Here is a 16,832-nt window from a genome sequence, read left to right on the forward strand (position 1 = left end):
GTTTTATCTCCTATTCCAAATGTAGGACCACTCCAATTAAGTTAATATCATACAGTGATTCAATTTACACTAAGTGAACTCAAATATTAATAAAGAAAATAAAATATATATCTCAACAACTTGTGAGTTTTATATACTGTCATTATATAATCTACCATTTATATATAATAATCATTATTAACTAAAGCAATATGATGTAATGATTATATATAAATCTGTACACTAAATCTGTACATTAATGTTACACGAGTATTAATAAATTTTATAAAATATAAATTATGTTGATAGGATTAATAAATATAGTTTATCTAAAACATTAATCATTTGAAAAATATATTACATTTTTTTATAGACAAATGTTAGTATGTTAATATTTTATTGTAGGTGAGAGTCGAATTCACAAACTTATTCAATAGTTTGACTAAATTTATTTTATATAAAATATTATTACAATTGTCCTATTTTAAGTTTCTGTAAATATATTTCTCCTATATTATTTTCCAATTGTTTTAAGTTGTTCTTTTACTCTAATATCCCCTTTCTACGTTTTTTACTTTCTACTTTCTCATTTTTTGATCCGTTATTCCAGTTCTGCCTATTTACAGCTTCACTCATACTTCAAAGTTCAAACTTTGTGTATTACATAATGTAAACAGAAAAGCATAAAGAATAAGTAATTATAAGATAAACTTTAGAATAAGTTAGTCTTTAAGATTTAGAATAAAAAGTTTAAAAGTACTGTAGTTTTATATTAGAAAATGATGAGTTTATTACTTCCTAATATACTCTTACATTATTTAATTTCTTTTGGGTAGAAAACTCTTATTTTAATTTAATATCGGTCGATATAACCTTTTTAATCTGGATATGGGAAATCTTTGTGAAGATGATATGGGAAAAGTTCAGCAGAAGGGAACCTACATTAAATGCATGGCCTTTGCTTATTCTCTAGATTAGATCATAACTTAGCAATAGTAGTTCCCCACGTACACAGCACTAGGAGTTTAACTCTTAATGGATGAGTCTTTCCCCAAAAGAAAATGTAAATGATTTTTTAATTGTCACTTGTTATGATAAAACTTGTTGTTCATGATATTAATATCAAATTTGTTATATAGTTATAGTAATTGAAACAATATAAAAGTTGAGCATGGGTATATTTGTTCTACTTGGACATGGGTAGTTTTGTAATTGAGTAATTAAATTCTTAAGAATGGCCATGATTATTCGATATACCATATCTCTTACAATGCTTTTTTTAATATATATGAAAGGGTTCCTTATCTGGGAACAGGGACAATTTGATTGGGTATCTTAGATTTCATGGCTTACGTGGCATGTTTTTTATGGGTAGTGGTTCCTTAGTTTTTCACGTGTATCAAGGAAAGAGGTGAGATTTTGGAGTGTTCTAAAGTAATAATGATTCTAACCTTTTTGCTTTTTGGTGTGTTGTTCATTTTATTTGTGGCACTCAATCATACTACGTTGCTCTTATTATGTTCAATGGCTCTTGATTATCAATTCAAATTATGTGTTTATTATACAACTCTCTCCCCAAGAATATCTGTTTTTGAAATAAAGATTCATATATTCTCCTATAAGATTCTTTTTATATTATAAAAAAAAGTAATATATGTCATTTAAAAATTATTCATTAGTAATAAAACACAATTTTATGGTATATATTATTTTTTCTTTTTAAGACGATATACTATTTTATAAATTATCAATAAACATTGGTTCAAGTGGTATATATTTGATTCCCCTTAAGCAATGTATTGGATTCGAGTCTTGTGGATGGAAAAATGTCCACTGGAGAATTAGCCCTACATATTTGTGGATGTTTCCAGTTTGAACAGTATTCCTTCAGTGCGTAATACATGTGGAAAACAAAAAAAAAAATATTGTATGGTGGTTTACATTCACTAAAACTTGAGAGGAGAGTAGGGAAATGGGTTGGTATGGTATTAAAGTGTTAACCTTATTTGGGTTGATTAAAAATATCAAGTTATTTAACAGTATTTAAATTAATAAACTAATTTAAATTATATTTTAATCATTTAAAAAGTGTGACATGTGGAATTATGGAAAATCTGAAACTTCCAATGTGATTCCGTTAGAGACATTTTTTGGGATTCACCAAATTGAGTTTCCATCATATATATTTTGTGACATGTTTGACTGAAACTCTAAAGTCTCTACTCCAATATCAAGAATATATTGAATATCTTGTAGCCTAGCTCAAAATTTAGACATTAATAGGCACAAGTAGTAGTTTGAAGCTTGATATTTGGAGGTTTAAATTTTAGACTAACTTACTCTTGTAGAAATCTACTCTCTTAAATGCAACAAGCTAATATACATATATAACTATACAATGTAATATAGATATATTATTCTAGATTTTGTCATATGCGTTGTCTTAATTCAATAAAAACATGATATATCAACTAAAAAATTTAAACGTTCACTATTATTATTGTTTTTGCTTTATTATTATGAATAAGGATTCACTTACTTCAATAGTAAGTTTTTTAAATTTACTTCTCATTCTAGCCATCAATTCTAGAGGAATCCAATGATTTAGATATACTCACTAATTCAAACCATTTGATTTCTCTATAATTGATAGCGAGGATGAAAAGTAAGTTCTTGAACTAATTGGATTCCTCCTCCATTATTATTAGTTATAACAATATATGAGATTGGAATGACAAATTGATATAATATGAAATATAAAAGTATAAAATATTGTCGATATGTAGTATGTTTGGAGGTACATCAAGAGATTTTGTCATTGTAAAATATTATATGTGAAGTGCAATACTTTTTCAAGATTCAACCAATGCATATAGTGATTGTCTATGATAGCAAACACAAGTAGTTAAATTAGCACCAAATCATTTTCTAATATTGAGAGTCTAATACTAGACATATATTACGACATGTAACATTAATTTTGTTTAAGTGTGCATATTTTTTATTTGAATTAAATAGGCCAAAAATTTAAAAATTATTCCACCTCTCACATGCGAGTATTAGAGAATCAATGTATAAATTTAATTTCTTGTAACACATACACGCATTAGAATAAAAGAAGAAAAAGGAGGAGGATATTTTTTATCTTTAAAAGAGTAAATACCCATTTAAGTCTCTCATGTTTTTTGATTTTATCAGTTTGGTTCCTCTATTGAAAAATTCAAAATGGTCTCAATAAGTTTTAAATTGTGTTACATTAGTCTTTTTTTAGTATGTTTTACAACACCTGATAAAGACTAATATTACCCTAAAAATAATTAATTTGACTTACATTTGAATTTTTTGGGACCAATTTGATTTTTTTTCAATTTTTGAGGTAGCAAACTACTAATATTAAAAAATATGAGAGACTAAAATAAATATTTATTCAAATTTTTACCTATAATTCTTTTTTTATAGAAGGCAGGGCTAAATCCCAAAAGAATCTAGAAAGGAACAAATACAACAAGGGTAGTAAGGAAGCCCCGGAAAGATCATAGAACACTAGCCCCATAAACTAGTTATGGCATGCAAATCTGCAATGGCACTTATTGGATTGTAGGAAACAGTCTTAGAGCATGCATCTCAGGTTTGTCTCCTCTTTCTGAGATCGATGCTTGGTGTTTATGTTCTGGATTGGAGCAGCAACATTACCATGTTCAGTTTTGCGAGTAATAGTGCTTGGAAGTAAGAGATGTTGCACTTCTTTTCACCATGTGCCTCAAGGGATTATGGCTATCTTGCATTTGCATGTGAATCTAGTGATTTGTTTATGATAATGTGAGTCTTCCTGCTTCTGGCTCTTCTAAACTTAATGTTGATAGCTCTAGTAGGTTTATAGATAGCAGTGCGATATAATTTAGAGCATGGATTATCCTTCCCAACAAATCTTATCTCTTTTTGTCTTTATTTGATCAAATTAGACCAAGTAATGTAATTATGCTTTTATTACTTTTCTATTTAATTGAATATTATTTACCAACAAGATATTGGTCTAGTGGATTAAGGCTATGCTAGATTCATAGGATGACTAAAAGGTCAATGATTCGATTATTGAGAACGACACTTATTGGGAGGAGCAACCACGTACCCCGAAAGAGATTAGTTATTTAATCAAAAAGGTGAGAGATACTAGCGATACTACTAAAAAAAATTAAATGATACATTTTAATTAGTATGGAATGCAAAAAGAAACAAAGGATATCCGTTTTTTAAGATTGTATTGTGGAGTCTCATATTGGATAAGGATGTTGGCATCCAGGATTTGGATGTGGAAATAGATTCTAATGTAAATCTTACTTTGGTTTTTCTCTTATTGCTTTCCGGACGAAATTAGAGTTAGGGTTCGAAAATTATTTGTTTTGGTATTTTACCTTTTGCGTAACGTATCTCTTTTAGAGTATGTGATTTGTCCCTCCAATAAATGTTGTTTACATAGATTAAATTCTTAATATTTTAGTCATTTTAGGGATCTAATGAAATATTGTACTACTAAATTAACGTCTTATCTTATTAGTGGGTTATAACATTATAGTACACCATAATTTTTTGATGAGCAAAAGTAATATTTTTACATTATGAAGAAGAATAAAACAAGAGTATTATAAGGTTTAATACATTTTCATACAGAATTTGGGGTTGGCAACCCAATTAATAAATGTATCCTTCATCATATTTATAACAATACTAATAGATGTGCAGATCTTGTTGCTAAAGATGGTCATCATGGTCCTTTTTCATTGTATTTAGTTTCAGTCTTATCATTCTCAGCTTTTTCCGAGGACTCGTGGAATATCTTTTCCAAGAATAGTTAGTTATTAGTTATTTTTGTCCGCGGTTGAATAAAAAAATTATACACCAATTAAACACAAAAATTATGAACTATTTTATTTTTTAAAGGAAATTAATAAACTATTTTAGTCTTGCATATAAAAGTTGCAAGGAATAATATCATGAATGCTTCACTTTTTTGTTTGTGTTTTAGAGTTGGGCATGTCATTTTCTCATTGAGATATAGAAAAAGAGAAAAATATGTATAAATTGATAGTGTAAGAGATTTTTACACTATCATTACATAAATTTTATATCATAAAAATATCTAATTGTATATTTGAATTTGAAATACCTTCAACTTTTTTGGTAAGGAACTAATTCTTTTCCGGGTTCGTGACTGTTGTTCCAACTAGTGTTATCCCAAGGATTTGAACCCTTTATTTTAGGGATCCAATTTTACACCACTAAATCCAACGTATTTCTTGATTTATCTAAGCCATTTACTTCAATCTTATAAATTTTACACTTAATGACTCAAATATTTACTTCACATCGCTGAAAGCTCGAATTGGGAATAATGTTAGGTTTCAAATAGGAACAATCTAGTGGCTCATTGCCATCTACTTTTTTTTACAGTGCTAGTCAATTAGACAATATCACATTGTTAATTAAAAATACTTGGTTATTATGACAAGCATTTAAAAAACTATATATCAACTTTCTATCATTAAATTATAATTATGTTTGTACATAAGATAAATTTTGGGTGAATAACAATGGGTGAATAAGATTTTCCTAAATTAGCAACTCATGTGATATAGTGACAGGTCATATTTGGCAGCACCTTATCATCACAACAAGTGGATGAGTTGGAATGTCTAGAACCATTGAAATTGGATAAAGGAGTGTACGATTTTATATAAGGTAGAGATTTCATCAAAACATGTGACCCTATGGTTGCAAGCACCAATTACTTGAGTCTTTCATGTTATCAAAATATTATCTTCAACGCATGTAAGCTTTTGTAACGTGTGGATATGTAGCCAGCCACAAAACTTCACATAATCTCCTTCATTTAAACTTGACCCTATGGTTGGGCAAATTTACTCCATAGGTGCACCTTGACTGAAATATTACAGTCTTGATACACCTTTAAAGTTATTTGTTATTTTGGTGCACTTTTAAAGGAATCATCAATGTTGGTGCCGAGTTTCTTTTTCTTTTTATTAACTCCCTCATAACTCGTTCTTACCATTGCCGATTTGGGTTATTTAATATATTTTTGAACTCGTCCATTTCTGTAATATATGCATTATATATCATACGAAAAGGAAAATAAAGGAATGGAATTGAAAGGAAGGGAGACAGAAAATAAAGGAGCATATTTCCCTTGTTTTGTACCATGCAACCATTATAAAATAAAATAGTAAATACTCATTTTAGTCTCTTATGTTTTTCGATTTTACAAACTTGGTCTCTGAAAAATTGAAAAACTCAAAATGGTACCCAAAATTTTTAAATGTGGGTCAAATTAATCCCTAACAGATGGTAAAACATGCTAAAAACGACTAATTTGACCTACAATCGAAATTTTTAGAGACCATTTTAGGTTTTCAATTTTTTAGGGATCAAATTGGTATTGTCAAAAAAATATGAAGGACTTAAATTAATATTTACACTAGTTTTTCTTATATTCATAAAGATGTTTATTTCAATAAATAAGATCATGGATAGTGGTGGGTTGTTCTTTTAGTTTATGTAATAGGTTTATGAGAGATTATAAAAATAACATTCTTTTTACAATTAAGGTAGTTTTTGTATGTCAGTCTTCATGAACCAACAAGAAAAAAAATGTCATTGGAAAAGAAAATGGAGAATCACCTAAGAAACATAAAACTTGTCTACTAGAAGGACGAGTTCCTTCAGTTTATATAAAAAAAATATTAAAAACATAAATCGGCAATTGTATGAACGAGTTTTGAGTGAGTTAATAAAAAAAAAAGAAACTCAGCACTAGTATTGGTGATTCCTTCAAAAGTGCAACAAAATGGTAAATAACTTAAAAGGTGTACCAAGATTGTAATATTTTAGTCAAGGTGTACCTATGCAATAAATTTGCCTTATGGTTGAGTTACTATCTCCATAAAAGTAAGTAGTATGATAAGAATAATACGTATAAACCCCACATGTTATGGATGAAGGGAATTGATATTTGTTAAGATCCATCTTATTTTCAAGATACGTCATGACCAACCAAATCTATACAGGCTCCAACCAAACATCATGTAAGTAAGATCCAACTACATTTATTGATCATATCTAGATAGCCGATCTAGCCAAATAAAAGATGATGATGACATGATAGAGTCTAATCAATAATGTATAGAATAGAGAACTACGAGACTTTCACATTGTCTCAACCTGACTATCACACCACATAATCAGTACGAACCTCTATCGCAGAGTCGAACATATCGTATGCACCTTATACTACCCTGTCGTGCAACGAGAACAAGTCTAATATACGATTAAGATACCTAGGACATGCTACAAGTCGACCCATGGATAAAACACTGTACCAACAGCCACATAAAGATATGCTAGTATCATCCGACATAGATAAATGAGTGAGGCAGCTCCAATAGGGCCAAACTATCTTCCATGCCACAACATGCATCAGAAAATATTTTATGCTCATCTTTATAGAGAAATTTCTCATAAAAAAATTAACACTTAATTTATTCCTAACAATATTCTTGCATTTTATCATTTCTATACACATATCTTTATATTACTCAATTTTGTCACCAAAAAATCAGTGTGAGAAATTTATTATTTTAAAGAAATTTGTTACCAATTTGTCACTTACAAACTTAAAATTGTCACCAAATTAGTCAATCTGTAATTTAATCTTTAAAATAATAATATCATAAATAATTTAATCTTTGAGATATTATCATAATGACAAATTTCTCTCGAATACATAGTTTGTGGCAAAATTATTTGAGGGACAAGTTAATGACAAATGTAATATTTGACGGATTAATATGTTGGCAAATTTATTTAGAACACTAAGTTAGTGACACTACGATCTTTGAACGATCAAATATGCATATTGACTATCATCTTTGTTCTTTGCTGAAGATCGGGAATTGAGGACGGATAGTTGGGAACTGATGATGAACGAACAGGAAAGTGTGGGAGAGTAGGAGACTTAGTCGGATGATCGTCTGGATCCATTGGGGGAGGTACCTGAATAAGTTCTCCGACGATCAAGTTAATAATGTATTCTAGAGAGAGAAGAAGAGTAAATAAGAGAGGTTAGAACAATAAGTGCAGCAATGAATGAGAGAATGAGAATTAAATTACTCCCTCTGTGGTCTCCTATTTATAGGGCGTTGTGAATGTTGAGTTGACATCTGGCTATTGGTCAGCATCTGACTATTGGTCAGCATCTAACGGACATAAGGAACATACTCAGATTGTCCTTTCTTGTCCTATGAATCTACTCTGGCCGAATTGTCGGGGACAGGCGGAATGTGCAGGCGGCGTGACAGGTCAGGTGGTCTGTTATCTAACATTGAAGTTGGCTCAGCATCGCATTAAATGATATGTCGTGAGCATTAAATGTTACGTCAGATGCATTGAATGTTATGGCAAGAACATTTAATGCTATGTCAGGCTTATAGTTTCTTCCACGGGGGAGCCTACTTAAGGCGAGTAATGGAGGTTATGCGGGACAACCGATGTTATGCTCACCCATAGTCGATTACCTGATTATAACATGATGAAACAATCTCACTAATCATTTAATTAATTATATAAGATGATATCTCATTACTCATTCATCTTACCCGACTACAAAGAAACCTATTATATTGTGTTGAAGTATATAATGAACTTAAGAAATCAGGCAGAGCCACCTTTGTCGCACAATGTCACTGTCTTATGCAGCAAGCTAGTTGATCAACTAATCACATAGTTACAAAAGAAACACATATTTGGGGGACCATTATATATTATGTATTACATCCCTTCACTATGTTACAAAAGCCCTTGATGGTTACTTTTGTCATGTGAACGCATCTCAAAGTTAATGTCTCTAGATCTTATTAGATTTACTTGCTGGCATTGGAGATGATATATAGCAATTTGGAGTTTGGACCTTAACATATGAGCTAATAGTTATTTTTTGGGTCAGAGGACAACCCCAGAGCATAAACCCTATAAATTTAAGACAATGTCTTTGATATTTTTTGGGTGTTATGGTGATATATTTTCATTGGATGGCAAAGTTGGGTCTATGTTGGGCTATTCAAAGTTCTAAATCTTTTAGAAGAGCCTTCCCCTCATTTTCCATAGTACTCAACTTTCGGCTTCCTGTATGGGCTTGATTTGTGAATAGAAAGTTCACTTATGTTTTTTTTTATAAACATTATCTACCTAAATTTGAACTTTAGTGATAGTTAAACTATATTTATATTAGTTAGTTTAATACGAAAACAACTCTCGTAGCATACCACATTATATTATAGATGTTTTCAACTCAAATTGTTCTTTGATAATGTGGAAAATACTTCTCACTCCAACTATTACTCTTCATTTATATATTGAACCATGGGATGCATGAGGAATTGGGGCTACTCTTTAGTACTTAAGAGTCTGATACTAGAAAATAATAGGACACATGTTTTTGTTATTTTTTAATTTAAAAACAAGAAAAATTTGGATAATTAAAAATTTATATGTACTACACGTTGAAAGCTAGTGTTGGACTTTTTAGTACTAGTCAGCCCATGCATAAGACATGTCATATCTTCTTGTTTTTTTTTGCTCATATTAGGGTTGCACATATTTAATAAGGAGCACATATTATATGTAAAAGAGTATGTGACTTCATATATTATGTATCTTGTAATTGTTTAAAAAAAAATTTATTATTAAAATTTTAATTTAAATATATATTTTTGAACCAATCATATTAAATTCACAAAATTTTGTTGGGACAACCATATTTAACCATTATATATGTATTTGTAGATAAATAAGGGAGCACATCTCTTGTCCAAACAAAAATTTGTTATTTCATATACTACTGTTTGTAATTTATTGAAAAAATATATTTAATTTTAAAAATTTAATAATCAAATATTTTTTGATCAATCATAAACAATACCAATAAAGTGTTATATTTTTTGGACAGAAGATATTAACACTTGTGTATGATTTTTATTGTTTGTGCAAAATATAAATAGTTAGATGAATTCATAATCATTCGTTTAAATCCAAACTCCTCCCTTTGGTACTTCACGTCAAATCCAAAGAGGTAACATATTACATGATGCAACGCAAACCGTTGGATGAACCCAAAATGACGCACCCATATCGAAATATGACGTCAGCAAACACGGTAATACTTTTAGTTACTGTTTTCTCAACTCTTCACGAACCCTGAATCTCTGTAACATAGAACAGTGTAAACTCTGAACCCTTATTTCTCTTCATTCTCTTCCTTCAAAACCTCGCTTATGGCCACCGTTCAACAAATCCAGAACCCTAACCACCGAACCGATGAACCACAATCCGAACCAGCTCCGGAGAAAAGGTGGCCGGGTTGGCCCGGCCACTGCGTGTTCCGGTTGATTGTGCCTGTAGTGAAGGTAGGAAGCATAATCGGGCGCAAGGGTGAGCTCGTGAAGAAAACGTGCGAAGAAACTCGAGCTCGTATTCGCGTTCTGGATGGCGCTGCTGCTACCTCTGATCGAATCGTATGTCTTCATTCTTATATATATATTTCCACGTTTCTAGGGTTTTTTTTGCTCTTTATATTTTGTATTTTAGGACCAGAATTTTCTTTATGGAATTAGGGCACTGGAAAATTGAAACTTTACTTGTTTAGTGTAGCTTCAATTAGAGCTTGATCTACATTGCTTATAAAGTTTATTTATGTTTAATAATTTGAGCTGTATGCATTACTCTCCTTTAATGATTATGTTATCACTGGTTCTGTAAGCTGGTTTCATGTTTGCTTGCATTATTTTACCTCATTTTATTATTCATCGTTGCTGTTGTTATGCTTTTGGCTATTAAAATATTATTACTAGGATTGATTTTCAAGTTTTAGTGTTGTGTAGGGATTATTCAAGAAGTAATTTTTCTGTAGAATTTATAGGAGTTGGATGCTTGCATGAGGCATGTCTTTCTCTATAAGCATTCTGATTTGGTTTGAATTATAAGTGATGCCCTCTGCACAAAGTTTGTGATAATGTGTCACATGCACAGAATGCTGTTGAGTCTCCTAATATATAGCTTGCTGCTGTTAACGTAGGTGGAAAAGTGCCAGAGTTAATTCAATGGACGTTAGTTCTATAGTTCTTTTGGTTTATATGCTGTTCAGATGATGATGCTTGTACCCATGAGCTTTTGTCTGATGTTACATTTATTTATTTAGTTGTGTATCTGTTTCTGTTTTCTCCTGAATATTGTTCAAAATTTGTCCTTTAGGTAGTCATATCGGGGAAGGAAGAACCTGAGGCAGATCTTTCCCCTGCAATGGTTGCTGTCATAAGGATTTTTAAACGTGTCTCAGGATTATCTGAAACTGATGGTGAAAATCTGTCAGGAGCTGCTGGCATTGCATTTTGTTCTGTTCGTTTATTGGTGGCATCAACACAGGCTATTAATTTGATTGGAAAGCAAGGCTCATTAATTAAATCCATACAGGAAAAAAGTGGTGCTTCTGCTAGAGTATTGTCAGGAGGTATGCTTTCTGTCGGTGTTATCCAATCACACATATTACATCTATGACGTTCCTTCTCTTTCTTAATTGCAGCTATTGACTTTGTGCAATTTTCTCATATTGACTATTGATCAATTTTATATATACTGTGCTGCACTGTATGTATCTTTAATTACCGGTGATCGGTTTGGCTGCCTTTCTATTGAAGATAATTTAGTGAGGGGCTTTTTTTTTCACCATATTAATTTTTTGATGTAGTTAACAGGTGTTTTTGTTCGAGTGTTTCCACAAATGACATGCAGCTTTGTCATGCAATTTTATTTACATTCATATATAAATGGTGTAGGATAGAGTACCTAGTTTAGTAGAGAAGCTTTGGCGTACTAAATACGTAGTTGGCAGGGCAAGGCTGTGTACATTACATTTCTACCATGCACCTGGCCGCCCTTTTATGAGTGTAATTAGATTAATCAATTGTGAGAAATATCACCACAATGTGTAGTGGCGTGGGATGTAGCCTCTCCTGGACAGTGGATATCGCTCGTGTTCTTTTTTTGCACTGCACCTGTTGCCGCCTAAGATAATCGCTGTTCAAGAAGATGATTACCGGCTTTAGCAGTGTGATTTTCTGTTATTTTGTATTGTTATATAACTTTTCTGTTTTTTTTCTTATTAAATACTCAAGTTTATTGAAGCTTGAAAGGAAAAACTGATATTCTACTCTTATTATGAATTAGGCATGTTGCCTAATGCTTCTCCTTTGTGCCTAAGTTGCATTGGGAGTCCAACTTGATTAGGTTTTAATGGCTCTGTTCTTGTTTGATGTTTCAAATGAGAATGTACTTTTGACTTATTTTCCTCACTGCATTTTTTCCAATGGTGGAATTGATTCTGATGCCAAATCATTTTTCTGATAGACGAGATACCATTTTATGCTGCTGCGGATGAGAGGATCGTGGAACTACAGGGAGAAGCCTCAAAGGTCCTTATGGCTCTGGAAGCTGTCGTTGGGCACCTGAGGAAGTTTTTGGTTGATCAAAGTGTTCTTCCCCTATTCGAGAAAAAAACTGTAAGTTTGATATTTATAAAAAAAATTGTATACAACTGCTATTTTATTTTGTTGAATATTATCGAAGAAAATGTGAAAGCTATTTTTTTTATTTATACTTTCGCTGTATCTTGACACTAAGATATCTGAATTCTTTGTTTTAAGTACAATGTGGCAATCTCCCAAGACCGCCAGGCAGATACCATGGCTGACAAGCAGCCATCACTGCATAGTGCATCACAACCTAGAAATGTTGCTGATATTCCTCTTCCAACAAAAAGGGATTATCTCTTTGCTGACCGTGAAAGTCAATTGGATTCATTACTCCCATCCTCCACAATGTCACTATATGGGCAAGAATCCTCGCTTTCTGGTTTTCGTTCTTCAGCTCTTAGTCGTGCTGGTCCTTCTATTGTTACTACGGTTAGCAATTCTAAGTGCACATATTTTGTTTATGTGCTATTTGATATGAAAACTTCCTTTTGAATGTGACAGATATAATTGATTGTCTGTCAATATCAATATCTACCAATTGGTTTGAAAAGGTGTCTTAGTTATATTCTAAGTGTTTATATATGGAATTTTGTATGTTCTAGTTCATAGTTGCCAATTTTTAAATTCAAATGTGACATAACTTGTGACTTCTACATGCACTCTTGCACCTATTATTCTCATCATCATCTTGCTGTGGGTCTAGTTTTAAAGAAATTCGTACTTTTTGATGTATGTCTAGTAACTACATTATGAACGGAAGGCTTACTTGTAATTATTGTTATATTACTTGATAGTCATGGTAACTAACACCTCCTTTATTGTTTTCCATTTACCAGGTAATACAAACAATGCAAATACCACTGTCCTATGCGGAGGACATCATTGGTATACAAGGAACTAATATTGATTACATTCGCCGTACTAGTGGAGCCATATTGACCGTGCAGGAAAGCAGGGTACCTGATGAAATCATTGTGGAAATAAAAGGCAACTCATCTCAGGTTCAAACGGCACAGCAATTGATTGAGGTAGGAGACTCGGGCCTATAAAAAGTTGCATTTTTCTGGTCTCATCCTGTATGATAGTGATATATGCATATAAGCATTTGTACATAGTTGGACTGGTAATTGAATATTGATCAAATATTAACACTTACAATTTTTCTTGTAATATATTTCTTGCCTAGAGGAAGAGGGAGACTAAGAAAAAACATAGGGGAAGTAATAAAGATAGACTAAGTTCAATACTTTGTCAATGAACATGATTTATGATAGAGCATTATAGCGTTGCTCGATCCATGTAGCTGACCCTACCGAGTGGGATAAATGTTTGGTTGTTGTTGTTGCCTAGCTACTCAATTTTGTAGTTATAATGCTTTAGCTGTTAGAATGCTTTAGATACACACTTGCTATCAATTGATATCCCTGTTGCTCATCTTGTCTAAAATACATACTAGTTTCAATTTTATAGTGTAATAGGAGAATTGAAAGATATATTGTAAAAGGAGGATCGAGAAGTGAGGTGAAATGAGTTAAAATCCACTTTCCATTGTTATGAAAATGAAAGAAGCGAATATTGTTTCATCTGTCTAGCTTAGGCAGTTTTGTTCTTGGTATGGGGGGAAGTCATACAAAATCGATGTTAGCTTTCAGTTTTTGTAAACACCACTAGGAACTTAGATATTAAATATTCATCATCTCAAGTAGTTAAACATGACCATTTTGTTGAGATGTATATATTAGTTGGGTTTTTCCTTGACCAGAATAAACCAATCCTTTAGAAAATTTTCTTCTCTGGTGATTGATGGGATTGGACCAACTTTTTGAAGATGAGTTTTATTCATTAATTGAATATAGTTTTGTTCACCAAACAAGTTTGAACAAAAGATGCAAGAATTTCACCTTATTTTGAGTTTTGTTAAATTCATTTTTTAATCCGATGAAATTGATATATTACTAATTTCTGTTTATCCCTATTTAACTTTTGCATCAAGTAGGTATATTATATATAAGTATGCTTTAGCTGATAGAACAATTTTATCAAACATTTCTCATTCAATCTATTGGCATACTGACATTTGATGGGGTACTTGTCATCTGGGTACGAATTCATGATACATTATTAAGTATGGTTTAGCTGATAGAAATGTCTTCCTCTGCGTTACAGGAAACTATAAGCAATCACAGAGAACCTGTTGCTAGTGGTTACAGCAGGTTAGATGCAGGTCTAAGGTCTTCTTACTCTCAATTAGGCAGTTCATCGTACTCTTCATCATCAGTGGCCATGCAACCCTACAATGGGTATGGATCTTCTGGTCTAGGAGGATACAGTAATTTCCGACTTTAAATTACTGTGGTATTTCTAGGAATCTATTTTGAGGTAGTTTGTTCCATTCAAGTCTGGTTGGAGAGAATTAATGCTGGAATGTACTATGAAGCTACTAAAAAACATGTTTTTCATTTATATGATATCATGTAATTAGGTGATTTTCAATGTGGCGAAGAGTTGAGTAGTGCCATAGAAAATGTAATGAAATGTTAGTCATATTCATGATATGGTTTTGTTGTGTGTATATGTGCATTGATTTAGAAGCATGATGGTGGTGACATCTATAGGGGTATGAAACTATATTTTGAATGATATTTTAGGCTTGCACTTGCAACTATATTCATACATTGTCAGTATAATGGTCTCTAAACTTTGCCCCTAATTTGTTATTGAAATAGGAGATAGACCACACCTAAGCAAGCTTCTATAATGTTAATTTGTCAGTCAAATATAGTCCATTGCCTCATTTAGCATCTTCAATCAGTATAGTGTAGTCACAGCAGAAAAGTATGTGATTCCTTCAGAAATATCCCATTACTATTCTGTAGTCTGATCAAATGCATATTTTGGAACAGTTTTCTTAACCGTGTCGTGAATATTTGCCGTGTCTGGACGTTTTTATAGTTTTGATGATATACGACACACCTAACGTCCATCTTTTCTAGTCTTCCATGAAAACCCATTATCATAATTTTCTGCTCCTGTATTCTACATATATGAAGACTAGTTGTAATTGTATGATCATCATAAATACCTATCTTCTCTAAAACGGTGAAGAAAGTGGCATGAGCGTGTAGGTGTTAAAATTAACTTGCAGGATTTTGTTGATTTTTCCAGGACGTTGACTGTATTTTCAGAAGATTACTGTGCCTTAAGTTTGTTTTTGGTGTTAAAATTAAGTCATATTATACTAACCATGTGAATGTTGTGGGTATTCTTCGATTTCTTTTGGTGTTTTTGGAAAAAATGTACTCTTGCCAAGGTTTTGGAAGAATGTCGTGTGTAGACTCAACAAGGTTATGTCTCCTCTAGTTTATGAGCCATGGATAATGCAAAATGGCGCGACAACAAATACATCGATGTCTTTCACTAAACATATGATGCTAACTGAGCTACCCAAATATAAAAGTGCAAGTGAAATGTTTGCATATCCAACCGCTAAATCCTTAAGAAAAACCATGGAACGAGGTGAGAAGCCAAAATATCTTTGACTTAACAAAGAAAGTATGTTTTTAGTTTTATGTTCTTGTTATGATTGAAACTTAAGTCATTTTGCTTCAAGCCCAAAATGTCCCCATGTTTTTAACTAATAGGATATTTTAGGCTTGCACTTGCAACTATATTCATACATTGTCAGTATAATGGTCTCTAAACTTTGCCCCTAATTTGTTATTGAAATAGGAGATAGACCACACCTAAGCAAGCTTCTATAATGTTAATTTGTCAGTCAAATATAGTCCATTGCCTCATTTAGCATCTTCAATCAGTATAGTGTAGTCACAGCAGAAAAGTATGTGATTCCTTCAGAAATATCCCATTACTATTCTGTAGTCTGATCAAATGCATATTTTGGAACAGTTTTCTTAACCGTGTCGTGAATATTTGCCGTGTCTGGACGTTTTTATAGTTTTGATGATATACGACACACCTAACGTCCATCTTTTCTAGTCTTCCATGAAAACCCATTATCATAATTTTCTGCTCCTGTATTCTACATATATGAAGACTAGTTGTAATTGTATGATCATCATAAATACCTATCTTCTCTAAAACGGTGAAGAAAGTGGCATGAGCGTGTAGGTGTTAAAATTAACTTGCAGGATTTTGTTGATTTTTCCAGGACGTTGACTGTATTTTCAGAAGATTACTGTGCCTTAAGTTTGTTTTTGGTGTTAAAATTAAGTCATATTATACTAACCATGTGAATGTTGT

At 31.9% G+C, this 16,832-nt stretch overlaps 1 protein-coding gene across 1 annotated transcript; it reads left to right on the forward strand.

Annotated features, from left to right (window-relative positions):
- Positions 10,198–15,171, forward strand: LOC109347330 (RNA-binding KH domain-containing protein PEPPER-like). The gene is made up of 6 exons (XM_019587103.1): positions 10,198–10,559; positions 11,296–11,551; positions 12,448–12,599; positions 12,744–13,001; positions 13,409–13,600; positions 14,739–15,171. Exons 1-6 carry the CDS (start codon positions 10,320–10,322, stop codon positions 14,916–14,918), a joined length of 1,278 nt encoding a protein of 425 aa, XP_019442648.1. The 5' UTR covers positions 10,198–10,319; the 3' UTR covers positions 14,919–15,171.

The sequence above is a fragment of the Lupinus angustifolius genome, chromosome LG01, assembly GCF_001865875.1.
Source record: "Lupinus angustifolius cultivar Tanjil chromosome LG01, LupAngTanjil_v1.0, whole genome shotgun sequence".
In the NCBI taxonomy this organism is placed as follows: domain Eukaryota; kingdom Viridiplantae; phylum Streptophyta; class Magnoliopsida; order Fabales; family Fabaceae; genus Lupinus; species Lupinus angustifolius.

Bases quoted from the DNA above. Each gene is read 5' to 3' on its own strand.
- LOC109347330 (XM_019587103.1), top strand. From the start codon at position 10,320: ATGGCCACCGTTCAACAAATCCAGAACCCTAACCACCGAACCGATGAA. The intron at 12,600-12,743 runs GTAAGTTTGATA...CTTTGTTTTAAG, and splicing joins CCCTATTCGAGAAAAAAACT to TACAATGTGGCAATCTCCCA. The intron at 13,601-14,738 runs GTAGGAGACTCG...TCTGCGTTACAG, and splicing joins CGGCACAGCAATTGATTGAG to GAAACTATAAGCAATCACAG.